Below are 26,043 nucleotides of genomic sequence, written 5' to 3' on the forward strand. Positions count from 1 at the left end.
GCCCTCGGGACATCATCGGCTTGATGACCTAAGTACACCTCCTGATGTCTGTGCTTCATTGTGTCCCACAAGTCAGATTCCACTGCTCCAGTTGCCTTGCGGTGAAAAAGTCCCGTCTGAAAAGAGACATTTTCATAAAGCAAATAATGGAGCTTTTGAATTGATCCCGAAATGTTTACGATTACAACGGTCCCTTGATTGAACTGTACAAAGAAATGTGTTCATGAATTGTGAAAATTAGAGAATGAATCCGTTCATATTGTGTTGTTCTATTGGACATTCTTGTCCCAATTAGTGTCACGGGTGAGTTGGAGGCGTACACCGATTGACTCGTCAGCCAAGTACAGACTAATGACCATTTATGACACATCTATGAACAATTTAAATTACATTTATTTTCTGGTTTTGTCGTTTAGAGTCGGGGTGAAAACGTTCCCAGCCCAGGAAGGCAATTGGTCCTGCCAGTCTAATCTTATTTTATTTATTTTTGAGGAAGTACTTGCAAACCACAGTTATTTGTGAACATAATTAAATACTAAATTATTAGTTTTTTTTGTCCCTTTGCTGTTTGAGTCCCAGTGGAACTGTTACCCCTCCTCCACTATTAAAAATGGAACAGTACCTCTCATGCTACATCCTTGAACCAGGAAGTACAAAAACCATGATAGTCTGTGATTCTCTTTCAACTTCGTTCGTTTTCTTATCAAATTAGATTACATTTGGGATTGTTTTTTTTTGTACTAATAAAAAATACAAAGAAACAAAAACTGCGGTTGCGATGCAACTGTCCCCCAGAATTTTTTTTTTTTAATCTTCTACTTGACAAATACTCCCTAAATGAAAACGACTAAAACTAATAACTAAACTTCAATGAAGAATTGATAAAATAAAATAAAAGTAATCAAAATTAAGACCAAATATGAATTAAAACTAAAGCACATGAAATAAAACCTAACCATGATGAAAAATCCCAAACTATTATAACCCAGCTCTACACCAACCAGAAAGTAGGTTGCGAACTACAGTAAAAATCTGAAAAGCCCAAATCCTCCCTCTCTTCCGGCCCACGGGCAGGCCTGTGTCGTGTTGGAGGACGGCGGCCATGTTTGGTGTATCCACCGGGTTTCCCTTTAAAGAGCCGCGTGTTGGTATAGAGGACGTTTGGATGCTAAGCCCTACAGTGGGCGCGTGAATGGAACTAGGATTTTACACAAAGACATGATGTCATGATGCAGGGTGCGGACGCTATTGAGCGCGTGCAGTGAGGCGCAAGGCCAGATTAGACCTCCGAGGCAGGGCACTTACTGGCCACTGACCAGAATGCTAACACGCTAACAAACATATCGTGGGGCGATCTGCCTGCAGATCCGCGCTGCCGACCGCTTCCTGCTCGCAGTGGACTTAGGAAGACAGGAAGTGACGGACATCTTAACTCGTGTGATGACCTTATTAGGTGATAAGGCATCTCGTGGCTTTGATTGGTTGCAGCCGAGCCTATTTTCTTTTACAGTGTGATGTGTGTTTGTGTGAGAGATTTTTTTTTTCTTTCAACACAGATGTTACTGACAAAATATGTTTTGGATAACCGAATTATTCAATCGAGTCAATTGAGCTCAATCATAACCTGACATGCTCACACAATTTGGGTTTTGTCTGTAATGTAAAGTCCGAGTGGCCAAAATTAACTAAGCACTTTTACCTAACCCTTGTTAACAGGGTTTGATATTTTCATTTTTTGTTTTTTAAGTCTGACCTATAAAACCTATAAAAGCGTGCCGGGCTTTCTTTTTAAATGCGTTTTAATTTATAGCTATGACCTTTCAGAGAAAAAAAAAAAATCCACCGCTTGCTTATAGTCTTAAATTTTTTATTTTTTAAAAACAAAACAATATATATATATTTATATATATATTATTAATATTTTATTTTTTTGTTATCATATAATTATTATGAGAACCTGATGTGCTTGAAAAAAAAAAAGGCGCGTACAATAATCATTTTGTAGTGTTTCTCAAGGCATCCAATGCGTGGCCCACTTGTCAGGTTGTGCTGGAGGTGGAGGTTGAGGAAGAGGATGACCAAAAAAAAAAAAAAACAGACAGGGGAAACTTAAAGGGTAGTTAATTGACCAAATTAAAAATGGCAAACTAGGAACTTGGAAAAAAAAACAACTAAAATCCCCAAAAGTGCAAAACAACAGGGACCAATGAAAAACCATGACTTGACTTTACTAAACTTGACGAGACAGGCAGGAAGAAAGAAAGCGGCCGTGGACACTGACAGGAAGCACTGACAAGGGCAACTGACAGACAATGCACCAACAAGACTTGAAAGAAAACAGGGAATTAAATACAAACAAATTGAGACAACGAGGAGCACCTGGACAAGACTCAAAGGGTTGGAAGGACCTGATTGGGTGCGCAAACACAGGAGGACACAGTGAACATGACCAGACACACCAAATACAAGAAAAAAATACATGAAACTAAACTCTAAACCGAAAACAACGAAGATCATGACGCCGCTACTGACTAATGAAAATCTAAGGAAACAAAAACCCAAGGGTATGAATGTCCTATTAACAAAACAAAACATGCCAAAATCAATTTTGCCTTTTCATCCGAGCTTGCGACGCAAATGAAGAACAGAAAGGTTTTACAAGATCATCGTTTCTGGCATCCATTTAACCTGCTTAGCGACGTGACCTCCACTATGCGTGCGCCGCGCACGCACAGAAAGGAGGCATTCAAAGTGAGATTTAGGAGATGCTATCAGCCATGACCTGAGGGCAGCGCTGAGCCCCCCGTGACACAGCGCAACAGTGAGACCTCAGCGCTCAGGTTCGTGCTTAAAGACAAACAAATACTGGCTCGTTTGTTTAGCCTGAAAACTGAATTGTGAGTGTGTGTGTCTTTGTGCTCGTCGTGGACAAAAGCTGTCTGTCTCCTCTCTTTGTGGCCTTTTCGCTTTCTTTTTCGCACCACTCATCTGTTTGGAGCCACTTGTTTTGTGTTTTCCGCCGTGACGCAACGAGACGGCCATGTGATCGCCGTCAAACGGACTTTCTCACCTGCCTCGCCGGTCCCAACATTCCTCTGTGCTGACCCCTTACTTCCTGCGTAGAGCGGCTCGTTCTTTCCTGTCATAGTGTGCAACCCTTGGGAAGAAGAAAAACTTGAATTTTTATTATTGCTGAGTAAATACTGACGCCACGTGACCCTGCAAAGGTTATGCAGTGTAAAAAAATGAATGGATACATGTACAATGGTAACTCTTAAAGTGACAGGAAGAAAGGGTGTTTTAGTTGTGTGAGTCTCCCTACAGTAAACCCGGGCGCTATGTGCTCGGCCCACCGGCAATAGTTGAAAAGCAAGAATATAAAGAGACCATCATACACAGACGCGCACACACATGAACACACACACTCTGTCTGTGACTGCGGCTCTCCTTTGCCACGTGAGATAAAAGGGACAGATAAAAGTATACCATACTATAAACTCGGGGGTGTCCCGATGCGATATTTGTGTCGGATATCGGTCCGATATCAGCAAAAAAAAAACGGTATCGGATTTTATCGGACCACATCCAAAATGTCCGTTATTAACACTCAGAAACAAGCAGTCCATTCAAGAATCTGCTCCTGATCTTTGATCCATCAGCGTTGAGAGCTAGCATGTATAGCCAAAACAACCACTCATGAAAAGGAGCTAGAGAAGATGTTGGCAGTGAAAATTACGGTAAAAACACTAAATAAAATGAAATTCACGCGCACACACACTGCTGGCAATCAATAAAAAAGAAATGAAATCATGTATTATTCCTGCTGATATTCTATCGAACAATATCGGTATCGGACATAAAGGTCACAATAGAATTGAATCGGAAGTGAAAAGAAGTGGATTAGGACACCCCTGCTCTAAACCCCCCTAAAAACATTTATGTTTATTTAAAAAAAAAAAAAACTTTGTCCTTAAGCATCAGTAAAAACGCACTTCCAATGAAGTATTTGCAAAACGGTGTCAATTTTATGCTAAGCAGCGTTGTCAGCATCTGCTGAATTATTTTTTTCAAACTTTTGCGGCAACACCGATTGTAACCTTTGCACTGGTGTGGGTTTTACTTCACTTAAAAAAAAACAACTTGTGACAGCAGGGGAGCGCCAGGCATCAAAATGGAAAACTTGAGCAGAACTCGAACCAGAGCAAAAAGCCACCAGTGTCTGCTTACTACTCTTATCATGTGTGGCGCACTCGAGATGACGGACGAAGTAAAGTAAAGAATGAGTTCAGTTTGGTTACTGTCGAAACAATCGGATCATTGTCGTCCATCTTGGAGCCTGCGGAGAATACTTTCTTCCTTCATCAAGTCGGCAATGTGTTGATAAAATATTCAGAAAACCAATTGAGAAACTTTTCCCAAACTCTGTTTCAGCCAACATTTTCCTTCATGTGTCACATGCGCAATGAAACATACGCTTTTAACCCGGGATATTACGTAGTAGTTTACAGTATTTCATTATTTTAATACTAAATAGAATTGATCATTTCTATTAGCACTGCACACAATATGTCCTGGCAGGACACCTCGCAAGTCGCCATGGCAACAAAGGTTCTGATGAGTTTTTTTAATTATTTAAAAATATTATTATTATTATTATTATTATTATTATTACAAGGTAACGTACATGTGTAAGATGGGTTTTAAAGTTTCTAGTTCAATGTCCAATTTTCCCTTACTGTTACTTTACAGACTGACAATTCCGCTTTTAAAATCCATTGTAATTAATCTAATTTGGTAAATGGCAGGACGTTAAAAAAAAAAAAAAAAAGCCCATTTTACGCAGACACGAATAAATAAGTCTGGTTGAGAAGTGACGATATCAATTAAAAGTTTAGTTCCTCAGTAAATATTTTTCACCGGCAATTGTGCTTGGAGATTTCATCCAGATTGATGCGAAGTAAGTTTACAAAATTGAGCCGTGTGTTTGAACGGTGAGAAATTTTGCACTGTTTGGACTCACTACCTGCGTTTCCCCCTTCCATGTCCTGTTACTGCAGCAGCCTGTGAGGGTGCGCTTGCTTCAACTACAGTAATTGTACTGGGCTGATTTTGGCGCCATTGCACATCATTATAATAACTTGAATTATTTTTATAAATATATTTATATTTTACATATAAAAAAAACACATTCAAAAGCAAGATAAAAAGACTCGTTAAACACGATGGGCATCAACACTGGCGTCAAGGTATATACAAGTGGGCTATTGCCTAATTTATTGACATCCAACATGACGTCTACGTCATTTTCGCACATAAAGCAGAAGTTGATGACGTTGATGTTATTGTCCACTTGATGTTATCAAGTTTCCACATGAGGATGTCAAAGACAAAAAGTTGTCTTTTTGGGACAATGAGCAGGACAGAGCTCATAAGGTGCCAACCGGCTCACAGGCCAAATAGAACGAGCAATTACAATTCATTTTTGAAAAATACATTAGGTCTACCTCTAGAACGGAAAAGAGCAAGGTGGATGCGATTGATAGGAATGTTACTTTTAACTAAAAAATGTCTTTGGAGGGATAATGTTTGCTGCCCTTTTGTCAAATCATGTTTGCCGAACAAGGAAATCTTCCACACCCACACCAGAGGTACTAGCCAGAAGAAACCAAATGTCCTACGTTTCCAATTAGCTCATTTTGAGCAAGTTTGCAAAATTCCATACTCACAACCAGCACCCTAAGGCGGAGTAGAAATGGCCGTAAAATGTCACTTTTAGGAGGCATCAATTTTTGATTGCACACTCATTTTTGTTTTCACTCTGCTGTCATGGCCTTTTTTTCCATTTATGCCAAACAGGCAAAGAAGAAGAATACAAAAAAAAAAAAAAAAAAAAAAGCAGTCATGTTACTGGTATCGGTCGATTTTGTAATATGGGGATTAAAGTAAATTGTGAATTTGACCCCTTAGCCGCATTCACGCTAGCAAACATCTCAACAAGTTAAAATAAGTTGTTACGATACGCCACCGTGACTCCAATCGCACAGTCGTACCTGCGAAATTATGAGCAAACCAGCTGATTTTTGCCATTTGGGATAAGGGAGTTTGTGCTATCTTTAAAGTTATTTTATGCGCTTCGGAGGCCAGCGGCGGGGACGGCGTTATGAACTGATCATGTTGGGCTTCCCTAAAACGCCCTATTTGAAAGTGGCACGGGGTAAAGAGTAGGTGATAACTGTACAAATCATACTCACTGAAGGACTTATTCATCTTAAATAGTATTTACAAAAACTCTAAGACTGCGACGGCGGAGTTAGCTTGCTTGCTAGCTCTCAGCGCTGCTAGTGTTTCGCCTTGTGTCACAAATCAGTTTTACCAATTAAACACCATATTCTCCATGTATTTGGTTAAACATGTAACCTAAAATATAACCATATTTCATAACCACGTAGTTAGGAAGGGGTGGGTGTGTGTGTGTGTGTGTGTGTGTGTGTGTGTGTGTGTGTGCATGTGAGCGACGGTGTAGTATTAGCTTCCAGCAAAAGGTTCCTTCCTAAGCTTAATTTGTTCTACATTTTCCATTGCCACTGCTTATAACCTCATTGTGTCATGTGGTTACGTTTCATAATCAGTTGGAAAGCTCGACAGCAAGCCGGTATAGTGTTTTGGATCATGTTTTTTTTTACAATTACAAAAATCTGAACTTTTTTCTTGGTATGGCTGTTTGAAACGGTCACAAAAAAGCCTTTTCAGTCCTGGATGGTCATGTAAGCTTCCAAACGCACACCAGGCGCCACCACCAGCGCCAAAAGGTGCATGAGAATGCCAAATGGGTTTTGCCTTTCAGCCGTTGCATAAGCGCCTGCCGAAAACCCGCCTGCTTTTTGGGCCATGCCACAGAGACATCAGAGAAGAGACATAAAAAGCTCCATAAAAGTAATCAACCGTTTTTGACCTAAAGTCTCACGAGGTTTGCTAACATCATGCATTACGAAACTTGCATCTCTAAGGCCTATTTTCCACAAGTTTTTGATTGAACTGGCTAAACATTGGGGGTTCAGCTGTATGCCCAATAAAGGGCGAATCCGATTGATTTTTCACAGATTAAGTTTTAAGGAGACCCTCCAGGCTCCAGAAGTACCACTGTTGTCCCAGAACAGAAAAACATACAAATCTTGTACGCCTATCGGCTACTGACACATCAAAATCAAAAACCATGAAGAATGGATATGAATGTCTGACGTAGTCACTCAACAGCTTGGTCTAACTGACTGATTCTAATGGATTCTACAGTTCCTCAGGCCCCCAAGAGACATCTGGGAGTTTTCAAACCAAACGATGAGCCGCTCAACATGAGTTTAGCGCCAACATCACTTGCACAATGACAGAAAGGCTTTGCGAGATCAAGTGCGAATTGTTCTCCTCGAAGGCGCATACGGGAAGTGGAAGGACGACTTCCTCTCCGAGTGGGTCTACGAAGGGCGGCACAATGGTGAAGGGCTGGGTGGAGGTCAGAGCAGGGAGCGAGGATGTAAGTGCTGTGTGTGATTGGATGTTTAAGAGGATTAGGTCGAGTGGAACCTTCTCCTCACAAAACCAACACTGCCTTCCGACTTTTGCCTGAAGCTCTAATTCAGGCGTGGTCAAACTACGGCCTGAGGGCCACAAGCGCCCCGTGAAACGTTTTAATCCGGCCCGCTCAACTTGAAAAAATTGAAATGAATAAACCTTGTTAATGTTTTATTTTCTAAATACTGTGGGTTTTCAAAGACATATATATTGTTGTAATGCTTTGGTTCACGTTCATTTAAAATTAAATGTATTTTTTTTTCTCATTTGAGGTGAGGTTACCACAACACTCCATCCGTCTGCTCCTGGTTTGGCCCCTCTGTCAAATTTTAGAACCCATTGTGGCCCGCCACTCAAATAGTTTGCCCACCCCTGCTCCAATTGGCTGATCCACTGATGCTTGAAAAAAAAAAAAAAAAAAAAAAACACTAATCTATATAGAATGGGGAATATGGCTCAATTATGGGGAGCTCTGTTTTCCAACATCCAGCAGAGGTTACAATAATCCCCCTTTATTCGTGGAAAATGGGCATTGCTCTAAATTGTAAAAAAAAATAAAATAAATAACTGATGCGCCTAAAAAAATTTTTACAATTGCCTATAGTTTAAAATGTAAATATACCAATCTATAATCCCAAAACACTTAAATACAATTTCACACTTATTAAAATGGCTTACAAAAAAAATGCACCCAAAGTGCACATGAAATCTGAATCTTGTGAGATTTTGGGACAAATATGTATGAAAGGAAATAAGTTAGCTGATAAATGCACCGTAATGGAGACCACTATACTGAGTAGAGCACATGCGCTAGCCAAGAAAGGAAGTGCAGTTGGAAAGGCTTGAGAAAGATTACAGAAGAGGGTAACACCCTGTATGTGTCAAGGCCCGTTTTTGCAGGATTTCACACCGTCGGCTCCCCTCGGTCGGCTGGCCGTCTGGCACAATGTTATCAAAACGTGGAGCAGTCGCAACGCACGACAGCGACCACCACCACCACCACGACGACCACACTCACTTCATTATCTCAGAGAGCCTCCAATGAACAATAGCCGAGACGGACAGGAAGTCATAAAACATTTCTTACATTGGGAATATGCAGTGCGTAGAACACTCATTCATGTTTTCATACATCAGCTTTGAAATGTTCTTCAGAAATGATGACGGTGTTATGATCAGTGATTTTGTCGTTTAAATTAGATTTTGCTTTGCTCCATTTCCATGGTCTTATTACTCATTTTCACCAGGTTTCTTGTGACCACCAATCATCTCCCCTTCGGCCACACGTCTTGTCCAGGTGCCTCTTGTTGTCTCGTCAGTTTGCTCAGAGAGTTTGAAAACGAGCAAAAATAGTTGGCAGATAATTGCGATGCGTTTGATTGTGGAAAAGAGCTGTGATGCCGAGTCAAAACGGTCAATGAATGAACGGTCAATGTGTTGAGTAATTCACAATTGTACTCACAGCTCCTGGCTGATTTTGTCATCAATGCACGAACCGCTTCGGTTGGGTCCCGACCCGAAGACAATCAATTGGCTTCCCACGGCAAACGTCTCTGAAAAAAAATTTAGAACGTTTCTCCTCAAATGAAATCATTGATGAGCAAAATTGCTCCTCAAAGAAAAGAAAGTTAAACTGCTTGTGACCGGCTGCCCTTTGAGAGGAGAACAATGTGGACCTTTCATTTGTTGTTTGTTTTTAGGGATGTATGGCACAAAACAGGTCTAAACACACACAACAGTCAATCAGTTCACACACACACACGCACACAAAACATGTTACTTGTCTTGGGTGAGGGCTTCTTGTCGATATCCTTCTTCCTGTGTTTGTTAGGCCGTTCTTTCTCCAAGGCTGGTCGCAGGCATGCTGGAAGTATACACTGGTGACAAGACGGGGGGGGGTGTGGGGGGGGCGACGAGAGGGCGGGGTGGTGGGCAGTGGAAGTGGCATTAAGAGAGCATACTTCCTCCCGACTCAATTCACATCTTGATAACTGCTCCTTCTGAGGGTGGGAGAGGAACCGACAATTGGGTTTCGAGGTTGTGCCGGCTTTCATTCGGGTAATCTGTTCGTCGACAGAAAAGCCCGCATCGTCAACATCGACAAGTGAATTCAATTAAAGCATTGCTGATGCTGGAGATTTGCGGAACAAATGGAGATTTCACCACCGCTCGGACGAGACTGTTAGCGTTTGAACCTAAAGGCATACTGGGAGTCAGACGATTAACTTCAGCTGATGGGAGCTGTAAATAATAATAGTTTTTTTCTATTTCCATCTACAGTACCATTTCGTCCCAGCTCCACTTGATTTGTATACATTTTCCTTCAAAAACATTGACTGCATCCGTCAGAATGCTAACAAAGAACAACAATGCAAAAGTGGATATTGTGCCGTATCATGCTAGCGCAACTACATGGGATGCTAATGCTAATGTTAGCAAACTGAGTTGATACCTTGCAAAAGATGTGTCACAACGGCCAAAACGCAAATCTTTAAAATCCAGGTCCAGAAATTAAACCTGGCCACAGTTTGTCTTTTGCCACCAATGCTTCTACTCAAGAACTTATTTAGTAGACGCACGTGTAGCTAAAGACTGACAATGGTAGGGTCTACTTTCCGGGCCTGGATTTGACACCTCTGTCAGATGGGTGGATTTGCTTTTTGGCCGTCAATAAAAGCACCAAATTTGGTTCTGTACAATCATCCATTTCTTTATACTATCTGTCCACTTTGGGTGCCAAGTGAGGAGGTGCCTATCCCAGGTGACTTTGGGCGAACGGAAAGGTACACGCTAGACTGGTCACCAGTCAATCACAGGACACCGTTAGACAAAAAAACCCATCGCGCTCGCATCACAGAGTTAACCGAACATAAACCCAAAAATGCATGCTTTTGTAACGTTGGTGGAGGAAAACCCACGCAGGCATGGCAACTACATGTAAACTCCACACAGGAGGGCCTGAAATGAAAGATAAACGTTTGATTTTCCGAAAGGACCCGAGGAGCTTCACGAAAGCTGCATTTGACCAAATTTCCCAGGAATCCGGAACATTAAACTAAAATGTTTCCAACACTGTTTGCATAGAAACCCATAAATGCAGGTTAGTAACTGCACTACCCCTCCAATCCAGTGGGTGGCACTAAAAAGCAAAAGCAAATATCCATATTAAATGGAATCAAATATTGTGATACGCTATTGATGTCGAAATGGTGACCACAAGCAAAAGCGCAAACTCAACCAGGCATCATAACGCGTGTGACTCATTTATAAATCTACTGTATAACCTGATCTTCCTCTCCAGTGTGGCACATTCCAGTCTTCCAACGAGTTCACAGTTCAACCGGTAAGAATAGCTTTGCTCCACGATGAGCGTTTGAAACAACGCATGGATTCCAGAAGAGGAACGAGGAGTCCAAAATACACAACCATCCACCAACCGCAATTGACGTGGTCCTCTTGCAATCCTTCACCTGTTCGCATGAAGCTTAGTCACTCTATTATGAGCAAAGTAGCTCCACTTGTCATCTGCTGCCATCGACCAACGGCATTCTTTTGCTTTGCCTGGCCTGTCAGCACAGGCGTAATAATAACCCGACTGCTGGTAATAATGATGTCCATGAGAACAATACTGGCAGACACTGGCATGCGCAGGCTACCAAATATGCATGACAGGAAATAGTCCCAAGTTCATTAGAACTCATGGAAGTACGGTCACATACTGGGTGGAGCGGATCTATTGTTGGGAAAGGCTTTCATTGTTGGTGTGGTTCAATTTAGATGGCAGCGAGAGTTAATTGCAGGTTGGATAGAGAGGAGTTGAGGTTCGAGGACCGTTAATTGAGTTATTTCAATAATGTCAGAGAGCAAAGGCGCAGTTGTGTTGAGTTCCTTTCAGTCGATCTGAATGTGATTTGTATTTGGTGAGGGAGTCGATCAAAGGAGGAGGAAGAAGAGCTTATCATGTGCTTGTGGGTTGGAAGCTCGAGTGAAACACTGTAGTCGTTGTTGATGTTGATAAGCTAAACCGCTCATTTTCCCAGTAAAGAGCGTATTGATCAACCTCTACGCGTTGGAATACTGTCTTTATTTTCACCGTTACCTGAGGGCATTTGGTGAATTTGCTGACGGCTGACAAAGATTTACATTGTTCTTCAGATGGGCGTTCACATCGCCAGTTTGACTCTGAAACTAACTAATTATTTCGCTTAGAAAAAAAACCACCAATGGATTTTGTTTGATCTTTGAGGTTCCACGGAATCTGTATGCATCCAGATCTAAAAGAAGACTGCTATGAATAATCAGCATATTAAAAATGATTTAGAATACTGCATCTTTTAGCATAATAATCTAATTTTGACCACACAGTGTGGATGGGACGTTCAGTAAATAAGTGTGATTGACAGCTGAAATGACAACAACAACATGCCAGCTGTTGTTCAGTGAGGTCTGCGCTATTGTGCAGCGGTGAATGACGTCCCGCATACGTAGACTCGAGCTCTCCACCCATGAAACAACCTTGAGCTTTGCAACCTATTTTGTGTTCCCGCTCCGGACCTCTCTCAGGCCTTCTCCGAGGCGGCATGTTTAGGAACACATGTCCGTCAAACCCAGGCCCGCCTCGGACGCGTGTCAGGCGAAACAGCAGGCTGGGGGGCGAGTTGGGGGTTGGGGGGGTTTACATTAATGCATCCTGGCATTTGGGACTTTTTCCAATCATACAGAGACTCTCGTTCAGGTTTTGTGATCGTGACAGTTTGGAAGAATTTGTTCCCGAGTCCATATATAGTTCATCTCAATGGGAAACTGCTACGATTTCTGCAACGCAGAAGGACTTGTCCATTAGGTCGGTTGAGGCAACAAATCGGAATAGAATCGCATTTTCTATTTTGTCACCATCACAAAAACATTATAATAGAAAAAAAAATAAATTTAATGCACAGAACGGTGCAGTGTGTGTTAGCAAAGTCCTGCGTTGTGAAAGTACTCTGAACGCACCACTAAGTCTGTGACAAATGTTTTTTCTGCTCTCCCTGAAAGTGCTTTAAGTTGGAGTTTACTGTAAAACTAAACGCAAGAAAAAGAATTACACGCATTGAATAATTTAAATACTAGGCAGTCAATGCGAAATCCTGTTGATGTGCTAATAGATAATCAGCATTGAGTTTTGCCAGTGATCTGCGTTCAAATAATAAATATTCACTCACAAACACTGTAGGAACACATGCAGACAAGTATTATAACAATATTACAACAATACAATTTATAACAACTTTTTTCTCCAACAATTTTTTTCTTATCTTAATGTGTGTATCTCCATGCAGCGCCCCCAAGAGGACAAAATGCACACAGCAGGAAAAACAGGTATTTATTTTGATTATTATTATTTGTTACTATTATTTAAATATATTATAATTTTGCTTGTAACTCATTTATTTTATCATTGTTCTTTTGGGTTGTATTTAAAGTTGAGGTTTGGCAGTTTAATAAACACCACGGTTGAAATCACTGAATAATTGTGTTTACTAATTGTGGTTTCAAAATTAATTAAAAGTCATCGCGTTTATTACGATTTCCATAATCGCCCAGCCCTACCACTAGGGGGAAATTAGGAATAAGGAAATTATCGGATGACACGAGATGTAATTAAATTTCCAGGCCACAACTCCTTCCTCACCGAGAGTTATCACAAGACCCCATTTGTGTTGACTTGAATTCACTATTAATACATGAAAAATATCTCTTATCTCTTCCGACATCAAACTTACATAAGTGACTTTTCACCGCAGATCATGCTTGCAAATTAAAATCATTAAGAAGAAAGAAGACGAGGGAAGATTCCAATTTCTGCGCTGACGCAAAACGCATCATGCTTGCAACACTTAATACAAGACTTAAGCTCGGAAAAGTATCGACGGGATTTGCTCCACAAATATTATAATTTCCGAAATGTCACGTCAATCTGTCATCCACCGTGCTGCCAACTCCCAAACCGATTTCAATTCTGTATCACATTTCCAACCAGTGTGCGAAAATGTTCTTTTTCATGCCCAAACCAGTCGAGAATCAGAGACTCCAATCTTTCCATTGGCAATCTTCTCGAACGGCCTCCAGCTAAGACATGTACTTCCTCTCAAAAATAGCATTGTTGCATTTGAAGCCTGCGAGGCCAGAGTGTACTGTAATTTCTCTTCTTGGAAGATGATTTTCCAACTTGCCACTAACAAAAAAGAAATAAGTTTTGGGCCATTACAAAGGAGTATTGTGATATGTTGATGACCCCCCCACCGGGTCGGTAACGGTCCGCACAGAGAGACTGAACAAAAAAATATTTTATTAATCATCAGAGTCTGAAAGAAATTTTATTTTAAACATTTCGCTCGTAACGTAACAGGCATGTTTGGATAGCTTTTTCAGCAGACCTACTACTTAACAAACGACTTTATTACTGCAGGTGATTTGTATGCACCGTACGCGTTTTGTGTAATTATGAGACAAAGAATCCATCAAAACTGCTTGAGCAGCCTGTAGGCCTCGACTTTCATGGGTTTCCACACATGATAGACGCGCCTACATAATTGGATTTTCTAACGGGAACCCCGCTGCTTGGGGGTCTTTCCCCGAATTTTCTGACAAATCATTAAAATCGGCCATCTCGCTCAGCGCACAACAACCAAAATTAATCAATTTATTGTTAGCCATCTCTTTCAAATCAATCAATAAATCTTGACAACTACCAAATTTGTTATTATGTGAAAACTGCCTTTGGGGGGGCTGAATTTTCCAAAAGGCACAACTGGGCCAAACATATATTTGTACAGGCCCACAAAATATGGGCCCATTTTTAAGTCCCACCTGTGACCTCACAACTCAACACGAAGCACGTTCACTATGGAAGGCCACCGTGGAAGCGGAATTGCCATTAATCCCAGAAAACAATCCCACTTCCCCTTCTGTTGCCGGCAGAAAGCTTCCCAGCAGAAAATAGAGCACCAGGGATGGAAGTAGAAAAGGGTGCCGAGGCAAACAAGGGGAGTGGGGATGTAAAGGCCGAAGGAAGAGGAGGAGAGAAGCAAAGAAGAGAGGGTGGGCTTTAGGGGGGCCACTGGGTGAGTGGGTGTGATGCCCCCTCCCTTGCTTTTTCTTCTTATACCCCCTGTGAGGAAGAAGACTTTGGTGCCGGGACGACAAACGCTAACGAAGAAGGAGGAGGAAAGCGGCCACGATTAAGGAGGATAAGTAAGAAGCCTCCTGAGGAATACGTTTCTAAGACGGCAACAGGTAAGGCCAACAGGTTACAAGGATGCAAACGGAGCAATCAATCAATCAATGTTTGAATCTCACTTTCGTTATGCACTTCAAATTAAACTAAAGACGAGATAAATGAACGAAAGTCAACAATATTACACATTGCCATTCAGTGCTGACTCTACTCATGATGTTCGAGGGAGAATTTTTACAATGGAGGATTTGTTTTATTCAAAAACATAATCACACTTGGGAATTTGTTGAGGAAACCTTCTATATTGTGAGCGCTGTTTACATTTTTTACTCAGAAAGTGTCGGTACGACTCAATTTTCATGTTTGCCTTTTCCAAAAAGGATACGTTAATATCAGCATTAATGAATACTTTTTTTTTTTTTAAAGCTTGAATGGTTTATTTGGTATGCGACTCTGCAATGATTTTTTTCAAGGTCTGCTTCTCCCGAAGTGCTAAGTTAAAATAGAATGTGTTTTATGGTTTATTCTGTGGTTTAGTAGGAGTACCTAAAATAATATTTGACTGAGTTGAGATGGCGAGTTTCCATTAACTGTAGGATATAATGAAAATTGTAATTATTAAAAAAAAAAAAAACATTGTGCAGTGTACTGAAGGTGTATACAGAAGCATAGAGGTTATACTTTTTGAAATTATACTACTGAAATAAATGGGAGTTTTCCCCCATACTGCATTCAAATTTATTGAAAAGCATGTGTTCAGTATATAGCATGAATATTATGAAACATTAATGATTTTTTTTTTGCCAAATTATATTTGTGGTGCCTTTTTTATATATATTTACAAAATTATAACCTTAGGAGAATACTGTAGTGTTTACAAAAATAGTTTTCAAACGAAGACCATATTTTATTTCTGTATCAAGAAAATATTGTACATTTAATTCATTGATTATTTTGACAGTGCCGCTGTTGGAATCGATAAACAATAGACTAGAGCAGATTGTCAGACGTGTCGACGTGGCATCCATGTTGGCAGGCACGACAGTCCCATCTAAGGTAATGGAACGCAACGATATTAGCTTAGCATCGCTGAAGGCACGCAGCTCAAAAGGGGCGTGTCGTACAACAAAAGTGACTAGAATCCGTGAACCACAACTTTAAAATCTACTTTATAACTCGTTGGCCTCTTAAGGGCAGCATGGTGCATACGTGGAAGACACATTACGATGAGATAAGAGTTGTGATTGAGCTCTTTTCATTCACTACAAGCCTAGGTAAAAAATTTTTATAGCTTGCCCTTTATATTACCGTACTTGTATGTTTGTGTTCCTACAGCGTTTGTGTGTGAATATTCATTATTTGAAGTAATATCACTCCCGAAATCAATGCTAATTTTTCTATTAGCATGTCAATGGGATTTTACATTGACTTTAGCATTAGCGTTAACAACGTGTGAAAAATGAAGCACGTGGTGGATTTAAATATACAATGTGTGCAATTGTTTTATTGTGTTTATTTTTACAATAAAGTTCAGTTCAAAGCACGCTCAGGGAGTATACAATCACATAAGGTCTCTCGCTTGCTGCGCAAGCAACGTGGTGCATTCAGGGTACTCTCACAACATAGGAAAATGCACATGAACTGCGTCGTTGAATGTTTTTCTTTGTGTTTCCACGAGCGAGAAAGGCTCAAATCTGTCAAGCTCATCTCCGATGGCATGCAATCATAACAGAGGTGAGAAAAAGGAAGCATGCATAATTTGGGACATTCATAAGCCAAAGTAGTTTCAACATTTTTCGTGATTGATTGCCGCAACGTTGCACGCAGATCCATTTGAATTATTCCATCCAGTCACCAAGTAAGGCCCAACACAAACACCACTTAGGCGTCGTCCACTGCTAATCAATATCTCACCAGGAAATCGTTGTGGTGTGTGTACAGCTCGTGACAAGCCAGGCGGCCATGTAAGGAAGCAGGCCCACGCTGATGTGACTGATATACATACGCCGCCGGCCTAGCGTGTGATGCCAACAGGTGACTCAGCGCAGCCGGCGGTGGGGGTGGGGGTGGGGGGGGGGTCGTCTTACGGCGGTGCGTAGCTCACTAAACTACGTTTAAGTGACGGCGCCACCGGGCAACTGAAGTTAAACACACTCATCCTGGACGGCCGTCTTGGCACTGGTGTCTGAAATATGCTCGCCACCCCTGCGGCCGAGCTGCTAAACAGCTGCAGCGCGTACACACTGGGAATCATTCCCAGCACGCGTCAAGGGTTAATAATAAACAATGGTACCACCACCAAGCGTGTAACTCAATTTATTTAGAAAACAAATCATTTTTTCCTCGTTTAAATGACTTCAAATGATGTTTGCTTAAGAAAAGACCGAGTTAGTAGAATTAATTGATTTTATTGAAATTAATCATTTGTCCTTAAAAAAAATTGCAATATTTTTCACTGCTATCCAAAAAATGGAATTGTGTAACATGACTTATTATAGTGCAGCAAAATTGTAACTTTTATATTTTTAAGTTATTTCTCACGTTATGATTTTTAGAATATTATGAGAATTTCCTGTATTTTGGCTTTTCTCATGTTTATGATTTATTGTTGTGAAATGACAGCTTTGATCTTTTCTATTATGAGGAATGTAAAATTAAGTGCGTTTAGTAAAAACATATGTCGGTCATTTTCATATCATTTGATGATTAACATAGAGACACATTTCCTTTTGAAAATCAATGTATTTTAATGACATAAGTATTTGAATTATTGAGTTGTTCTCATTCAAACAGTAATAATTGTACCTGTAACCTGTTGTTTGTAACATTCATTTAAAAGACGTATAAAGAAAACGGATCCTTGTTGATATGGATAGTAAATGAATATTTGACTAGGGGTACTGTTAAATAAGTTGGAGTTCTTCCTACCCATGTTCATACATATTGAAAAGCACATATGGGTAGGAGGATAGGTATAGATAGAATAGGCGGATTTACTCATATTTTTTGTTTATGTAGTTATTGACATGTCTAGAATGAATCAAAGAGCAAGAACAAAATATATATTAGGGGAAAAAAACATTTCAACACAATCAAACTTTTAATACCCAAATGTCTTGACCGTTATGTGTCTCAAATGATATTTTTAGTGTTTCTCAAAACAATATATCTCAGCAAAGGAGAAGTGCTCACTGACACAGTTTTTGACAGATATTTGTGAACAATATTTATGAAACAGGCCTTTGCATGTATGAACAAAAATGTCCTAGGTCTTTGAGAAAATAAGTTTTGCATTTTATATATATATATATATATATATATATATAAAACATCCGCTGAATTGCACGCACGCCTGTGGCTTAGCGCACCGCATCTCAAAGCATCAACACGAAGGAGTTAAGTCGTTGTCACAACACTGCTGCCATATTATATTTTAGAGCTGCAACATAAAGGTAAACGCTTCCTTGACTGTGGCATTTTAATTCTCTATTTGCAGGCAGTAACCATCAGCTGCTAGCTTCATATTTTACAACCAGATTGACGCTACATTGAGGTCATCTCATTTCACGCAAAACTATGGAAAGTTCCAGAAATAAACAGGACTAAAATAACACCACGCGAGGCGTGTCCAGTTTAAAAAATCACTTTCATGTTGAAGTGCACATGACGCCTCAGATAAATGTGAAATACAGCATGTATAGCCGACATGAGATTTTTCCCATCTAAGGTGGTGGCTACTGCATGACTGCCATCCACTTATACTTTGCACTGTGTGGCCTCATGGCTCCCTCTAGAGAATGTCAAATAATGCGGGAAATAAATCAGGCCCTCACTCATCATGCAGTCATAACACAATTGTCCTCAAGGCACATTGCGCTGTAAATACTTGGTTGACCTCGCTAAGTTTACTTTTAACATGTCCTACAACAGGCCCCGAGAAAATGTACAAGCAGGATCTCCACTAATACCTCAAGGGTTAGAACAAGGGTCTTCAATCCTGTTTCTCAAGGGCCGCTGTCCTGAATGTTTTCCGTTCCTCCATGCTGCAACACACCTGATTCAAATGAACAGATCATCAGTAATGTTTGCAGAAGCTGAATCAGGTGTCTTGCAGAAGGGAGGAATGGGAAACAGGGAGGACAGCAGCCATCGAGGAACAGGATTGAAGACACCTAGTTTGGAAGGACAAGCTCGTATATGACGCTCAGGAGCTGAGCTAAACAATTTTGAAAAAAAAGAATGTCATTATTATTCTTTTTCTCCCCTAATATTGTGGTCACGATTTATTGTGCACCCACTTCCCATTTTTATTTTTATTTTTTTTAATGAGAAAGTGAAACTGCGGCGTATCCGAAGTTTGATCTTTTGTCTCGCAGCCCGAACCACAAAAAAAAAAAAAAAAAAAAGGGAAATCAATCAACCAATTGACTGCTCGTAACTCGGAAAACTTGCACATTGGGGAACATTTCCATCGGCTCCCATCTCACGCATAAGCCATCCAAACATGTCGGATATTAGTGGCGTCAACATTGCCAACAAGTGTGTTACTTCCCTGTAAGGCGGCAAAGAGTGCAACCAAGTGGAAAAAGCGTGTGGTCCCGTCGTCGTCTTTGTTTGTGCCACTTGAACGTGACGTTCCTCGCACCCCCGTGTATCAGTGCCCGTCGTCCATTACGTCTCCATTAGCCTGCCAACGCACATTGTAAATAGACGTGACAGCGGTGATGCTGCACAGGCTCGTCGTCGCAATGAATCGCTGCTTATTAATGGCACAACACATGAAGAAGGGAGGGTTGAGGGGAAAGTCAGTTGAATTTCTCTTGAAGCTTCTCCCACCTTGATTCGTTTTGTATTTGGAGAAATCATTACCTTTTTTTTACCCAATTGTCACATCAAAACTACGGATGGTTTTAATTGATTCCAATCATGGAGTGTAGTGATTGAAGCAACCAGCAGGGGCGCTGTTGATTCACTCAACTCATTTGCTGTCATAAGAAGACAATTTCCGTGACTATATTCTTGTAACATTTTAACTTCATTTTCATAAAATGTAAGTTTTTGGCCTAAATATGGAGACGTTATCCTGATGTTTCAACTTTTATTTTGTATAAACAGACTTTATCATCATTAAATTGCGACTAAGTTAGTTTTCTTTAAAGATTTTTTTCCCTCATATTATTACTTTTTTGTTTGAATATTGAGACTTTATTCTCGTAAAATTGCAAGGTATTTGTCTTTTCTCATAACAGTTTGACTTTTTATCTTGTTATATTGTTTACATTTTCTTTTAAGATGTTTGTCTTTTCCTGTTAATTTTTTTGCTCTTAAAATGTATTCCCATAAAATGAAAGTTATCATTATTTTCCCTTTCACTTTAATCTTAGGCGACTTTTTTTTTTCCACCGGTAACAGCATCGTAAGTGGAAAAACGCATTTTTCAGAGTACGTCTGTAACTAAGATGAGAAGGATTTCCATCAACGAATCAGTTTCATGGAAATGATGTGTATTGTTGGAAAGTCCAAAAAGACCAAAGTCCGGTGGTTGTTTGATGGCCGTTTCCATGTGCAACCTCCTGCTATTGTGCCGCGAGGACTCTCACTCCCTTCCTCAAACTCGGGACTTCTTTGTGATTCACTTCCAGTAAAGATCATCAGCTTTATGCAAGCCGCCGTAGTGACGGTCCAGCATTGTGGATAAATATTAGCGAACTAATGCTCTACTTTTTTGTGGGCTAGTGTCGTAGGCTATTGTGAAGCTGCCATGGGATTAATATCAACTGAACTTGTTTTTGTTTTTTAAATCCTTTAATTAATGTCTTTTAACATTTTTTTTTCGACTGAATTATTATTATCACGTTAACTATTCTTTCCACCCCAAAAATAAACTTTTCTCATTATATTGCATTTTTATCACCATCTTCATTATGACTTTTTAGAGAAAAGGGATTCTTTTCTTTCTAAATAATAACACATTTTCCCACCAAATCCACGATACAATGTCACATATTTTTGACTTGAACAGTTGATTTTACTTGTAAAAACGTATTTCTGAATAGTCGGCTACATACCTTTATTATTAGTAATATGACATTTTAAATGTTGTGACTGAGTACCTGTTTTTGGTCTCGTAACTCCAACTTTTTTTTCTTCCTCGTGAAAATTACAACCTTATCTCAAATCATTGACTGTTTATTTTCTTTCAGTGTCCTTATTACTCCTCCTTTGTCCTCTCGTGTGATGTTGCAATGGAAAGCCCGACACTTATTGCCATATATAAGCCTGATCGAGAGTGGAGGGAGGGAGGCAGGGAGGGTGGACACATGGTCATGGTCGTTTAGACCTTCTCTCTCTCGCGCACATAAGCGTGGTCAGCTGGCTCCATCAAAGCCTTCTAGGGCGGAACACACAGTGGAGTGTTAGAAATGGAAAGTGGGGGCTCGCAAAGAGGAGAAACGGTAAGCGACGTCGTTGATTTCCAATCTGATGTTTTCTCGAACTTTGCCAGGTTGTGTAATAGCTTCGGATGGATGTAAAAGTCTCTTATCTGTGGGCTTGTTTGCTCGTGTCAGAGGTGAACATCTTAATGATGGGGTCATTCATAAAGCTGCCTTATAGGGTCATTGCCAGCTCGCAGGCGCCATGTTTGGGTTTGAGCCAAACTCTCACTAATGCTGGAGTGGAAAAAGCACTCGTGGGGAGATCCACATGAGAGCGTTGAGGACGATTTTGGGGACTAAGGAGGAGATAGAAGCTGCGGTAACGGAGTGGATGCCCGCTGCAGGCCACATCCACATCCACAGTGTCACTCAAAGGACAAACTCTTCTACATTCGACCTGCCCACTGGCGGCATTTTACCCACTCGTGTCGGTCACTCATGCAAATGCTGGAATAAGACTTGGCACGATTGGAAATATATGGCAGGATATTTGTTTTTAAAACAAGCACTTTGTGTACGTTAGCACGATTTGAGAACTTCCTCTCCAACAAAGAGTGGTGATGGGAAAAATGGTTTTCATGCCACTGTGTCCAGTCCGCAAGCCATTCACAGGCAGTGTGGCTATTTTTATGGAGATGATCAACACACGTGCACGCACACACACACACATATACACATTACTGCGCTTTTTCCATTTGTTAGATTAACTAAATGATGTGTTTTGACAATGAAAAATAACTTTTGGAACAGTGAGGTGGGAAAATTGAAAACATGCAAACTGAAGGGACGGAAGCAAACTGCTTTTTCATGTTTTTATGTGTTGTGGGTGTGTAATTTTTGGCTATTTATTTGAATATTTTGCATTTTTATTTTCTTATTACTTGAAATATTTTTGTTGTGGTTTATTTATTTTTAATTTAGAAATGTCTTTCATTTTTCTGGGCATACATGTACAGCAATTAGTTATTTTTATTTTGTTTAAATATATTTTTTTTCCATTTAAATGTCCTTAGTTCACATGTACACATTTGCTGTTGTATTTTTTTCTGTCAATTTCTAAGTGGGTTTTTTTATGAGTGATTTTTTTTCTCGTTACTTTAACTATACACAGTGCCGTGAAAAACGTGACAATGTATTTGCCCTCATCTCAAGTTTTTTTTTCTTTTGTTTTTTTTTCCCCCCTTTAATTTTTAAATGAATGTAAATAGATGATAACCCAAGTACTCATACAAGACAATTTTTAAATTGTGGTTTGACTTATTAAGGGGGAAAAAAATGGAGGGTTATCGAGCAACAATTTCTTTTTTTTCCTTTTTAAGGTCATGTCATCCCGACATTTGAATCAGATTCAAGTCCCCAATTTTACTAGTCCACTCCAAAACCTTCATTTTGGTTTTAAGCCATCCAGAAGTTGACTTGCTTGTGGTTTGAATCACTGTCCACCTAAGTGCACTTCATCTAGAGGTCTCGTATTGAAGAATAAAAATATTCTCCTGCAGGATTTTCAGGTAAAGAGCAGGATTCATCAGTCACAGCAAGTCATCCAGGTCATGAAGAAGCAAAGCAGCCCCAGACCATCACACTGTTCTTGAATTTGTGTCCTTCAACATATAGTTGAGATCTTTTAGCCGACTATATTATGCTTCATTATGGTCAGACAGATTCTATTTAAGAGTTTTCTTCATTGAACAGGTCTGGTAGTAACATTCAAATGAATAAATACTTAGCAGCCATTTTGAATGCCCAAGTCACCAAAAATGGTTCCTTTACTGTATAGCTCTCTCCACTTCCTGCTCCTTCCTATTCTCAATGGCCTCCAACTTGTCATCCCTCTCAGGTGTGCTCTTGGCGCCCGTGAGACGCGATGGGCGACTGGAGCTTTTTGGGGAACGTCCTGGAGGAGGTCCAGGAGCACTCCACCTCGGTGGGCAAGGTGTGGCTCACCGTGCTCTTCATCTTCCGCATCCTGGTGCTAGGCACGGCGGCCGAATCGTCGTGGGGCGACGAGCAGAGCGACTTCCTGTGTGACACGCAGCAGCCCGGCTGCACCAACGTGTGCTATGACCGCGCCTTCCCCATCGCGCACATACGCTACTGGGTGCTGCAGATCGTCTTCGTGTCCACGCCGTCCCTCATCTACATGGGTCACGCTGTGCACACAGTGCGAGGCGAGGAGAAGCGCAGGCGGCGCGAGCAGGAGGAGAGAGAGGCCAGATCGGAAGAGGGGGAGGTCAGATCGGGGGAGGACGAGGCCGAGAAGGAGTACCTGCAGCGGAGGGAGAGTGGGAGGGAGGCCGGGGTGGACGGGCGGAGCCGGCTTCGACTCAAGGGTCCGCTCCTCCACACGTACGTCCTCAGCATCCTCATCCGCACCGCCATGGAGATCATCTTCATCGCCGTGCAGTACATGATCTACGGGGTGTTCCTCAAGGCCCTGTACCTGTGCACGGCATCGCCCTGCCCAAACCCGGTCAACTGCTACATGTCACGGCCCACTGAGAAGAACATCTTCATTGTTTTCATGCTGGTGGTGGCTGCAGTGTCCCTCGCACTGTCTGTGCTTGAGCTCTACTACCTTGGCTGGAAGAGCCTGAGGGCGTGTGTCCAGCGGAAGGCCGCGCGGCGTACCCTGCCTATCGTTACAGCAACAGCGCTGGAGGCCGACGGCCAGGTTGCCCCGCGCACCCCGCCTCCCGACTTCAGTCACTGCGTCAACCCCCTGACCTCCATGGCCTCCATTCCCTTCAGCAACAGAATGGCCCTGCAGCAGAACTCGGCCAACTTGGCGGCCGAGCGCCATCACAGCAGGGACAACCTGGAGGATGGCGGGGACGCTCTACAGAGATACCAGGGGGCGCCACCGCCCCAGGGGATGCCCAATAACTGCCACCCGATGCACTTGGGGTACGCTGAGGACAAACGTCGTCTGAGCAAGACGAGCAAGAGCAGTGGGCGAGGTAGACCAGACGACCTGGCCATTTAAACAAGGGACCTTCAGCAACCACTTTGAACTATAGACAACATACAGGGTAACAGAATGGACGTCTGACAGTAACACTTGATATGTTTTTAAATTGGGCACCATTGTAGACTATTTGTATGTGCAGTAGGGCAGAAGTGCATAACAGCTCACTCACAGACAAATTCAGAAAAATTATTACTTTTTTTTTTTTTTTAATTTATTCAAGATTTTTTTGGGCGGCACGGTGATCGACTGGATAGCACGTCCGCCTCACAATTCAGAGGTGCAGGGTTTAAATTTGGTATTCAGCCTTCTTATTTGGAGTTTGTATGTTCTCCCTGTGCCTGTGTGGGCTTTTGCTGGGTAATCCGGTTTCTTCCCACATGCCCCAAAAATGCATTGTAGGTAAATTGAATGCTCTATATTGTCCCCTAAGTCTTGTTGTTTAACTGTGTGTGCTCGGCGATTGCCTGGCAACCTGTTCAGGGTGTACCACGCCTACTGCCGATAAGACAACTGGGATAGGCTGCATTACGCCCGCGACCCTCGTATGCATAAGCGGTTCGGATAATGGATGAATGGATGGATGGTTGTTTAATTTTGCACATAATGGTAGGGCATGCAGTCCAAGGATGCAACTGCTGTATTTCTATACTGTAAAAGCAATCGAAATGTCAATTCTATTTACCTAATATGATCCCTTTGAAGACCATGTCACGTGAATTCAGAGATTTGCAGAGATTATACATGTTTGAAGATAATTGCTGAAAAAGTGCAAAGATTGAGAACTATTTAGGAATCACTTCGGGAGCTATAGAGTTCCTTTTTCACCCTTTCAGTTTTTCAGATTGTTCTGTGTGGCTAAAATGGTGTAGCATGACACACTTTGGAGTCACCTCTGCCCCACTATACAGGCAGTCCTCGGGTTACGTGGTACTTGACCTACGTCGGTTCGACTTTACGACGCTCGAGTCATTTTGTCTCCAGCCACATAGTGTGTGTGTAGGGGGGGGTGCGTGTGTGTGCGTGTGTGCAAGTAAAAACAAAAGTAGGATCTTCTAAGCGATGCTGGTCCACCCAAGAGGAAAGCGATTACGATGGAAACGAAGCTGAAGATCATTAAAATGTCAGAGAAGGGCAAGACTAATACAAACATCGGATATTTGTTTAGAAATGTAGGGATATTAAAGCATTCATTCCGATTCACGCGGCAATTCAGTTTCCGTCGCCAACATAGGAAGGGAAGTCCTTCGGAACCCAAGGACCGCCTGTGTAGCGATAGACAAAGCAGGGGTTTGATTGACAGTTGACCCGGACAAAGCAGCAACACATACAGCATCACACTAGGATGATTTTTCCATGATTTTGAGCCTCATTTTATATTTATATTGTTGTTAACAATACTCTTTTCTATGGTGTGTGTTTAAAATTTACAATATATTTTTATTATAACTTTACAGGGACTATAATTATTTTCGTGTTGTTCAAGAGCTGTGAAGTTACCATAAAGGTAATAGGCCTTAATGAGAATCATGTGATGTATTACTTAAACTGTATGAGAAATATTTTGTATGAAAATGTTCACGTGAACAGTCATTTGAGAGGCCCCGCGTGGACGACTTTTGTGATTTTAAATATGGCCACCATGTGGCGACATTGCACTTAGGTTTTTCCCCTCATGTCTTTTTGTCTTTTGTTGAGAATGTCTTGTCTCGAGGGTTGTTTCGTTTTCTGTCCACAAGAGGATGTCATCTCATTTCTTCTTGTTTTACCATATTTTGCAGTATACTTGGAGTAATTATTCATTCATTAGCTTTTTTCAAAATAACGTTTCAGAGTAACTTCAGGTTTTAGTATGT

At 41.2% G+C, this 26,043-nt stretch overlaps 1 protein-coding gene across 2 annotated transcripts; it reads left to right on the plus strand.

Annotated features, from left to right (window-relative positions):
* The first annotated feature begins 14,745 nt into the window (after positions 1-14,745).
* On the plus strand, positions 14,746-24,397 carry gja5a (gap junction protein, alpha 5a). 2 transcript variants are annotated; one of them, XM_088314402.1, is made up of 2 exons: positions 14,746-14,844; positions 23,060-24,397. In XM_088314402.1, the coding sequence occupies exon 2, from the start codon at positions 23,087-23,089 to the stop codon at positions 24,203-24,205; it is 1,119 nt and encodes a 372-aa protein (XP_088170528.1). In that variant the 5' UTR covers positions 14,746-14,844; positions 23,060-23,086; the 3' UTR covers positions 24,206-24,397. The 2 variants fall into 2 exon arrangements, with proteins under 2 accessions (XP_088170528.1, XP_088170529.1); XM_088314403.1 differs by lacking the exon at positions 14,746-14,844 and adding an exon at positions 21,100-21,240.
* Positions 24,398-26,043: the final 1,646 nt, after the last annotated feature.

The sequence above is a fragment of the Idiotropiscis lumnitzeri genome, chromosome 14 (genome assembly GCF_059441095.1).
Source record: "Idiotropiscis lumnitzeri isolate Australia: NSW breed Sydney's pygmy pipehorse chromosome 14, RoL_Ilum_1.0, whole genome shotgun sequence".
NCBI classification, from domain to species: domain Eukaryota; kingdom Metazoa; phylum Chordata; class Actinopteri; order Syngnathiformes; family Syngnathidae; genus Idiotropiscis; species Idiotropiscis lumnitzeri.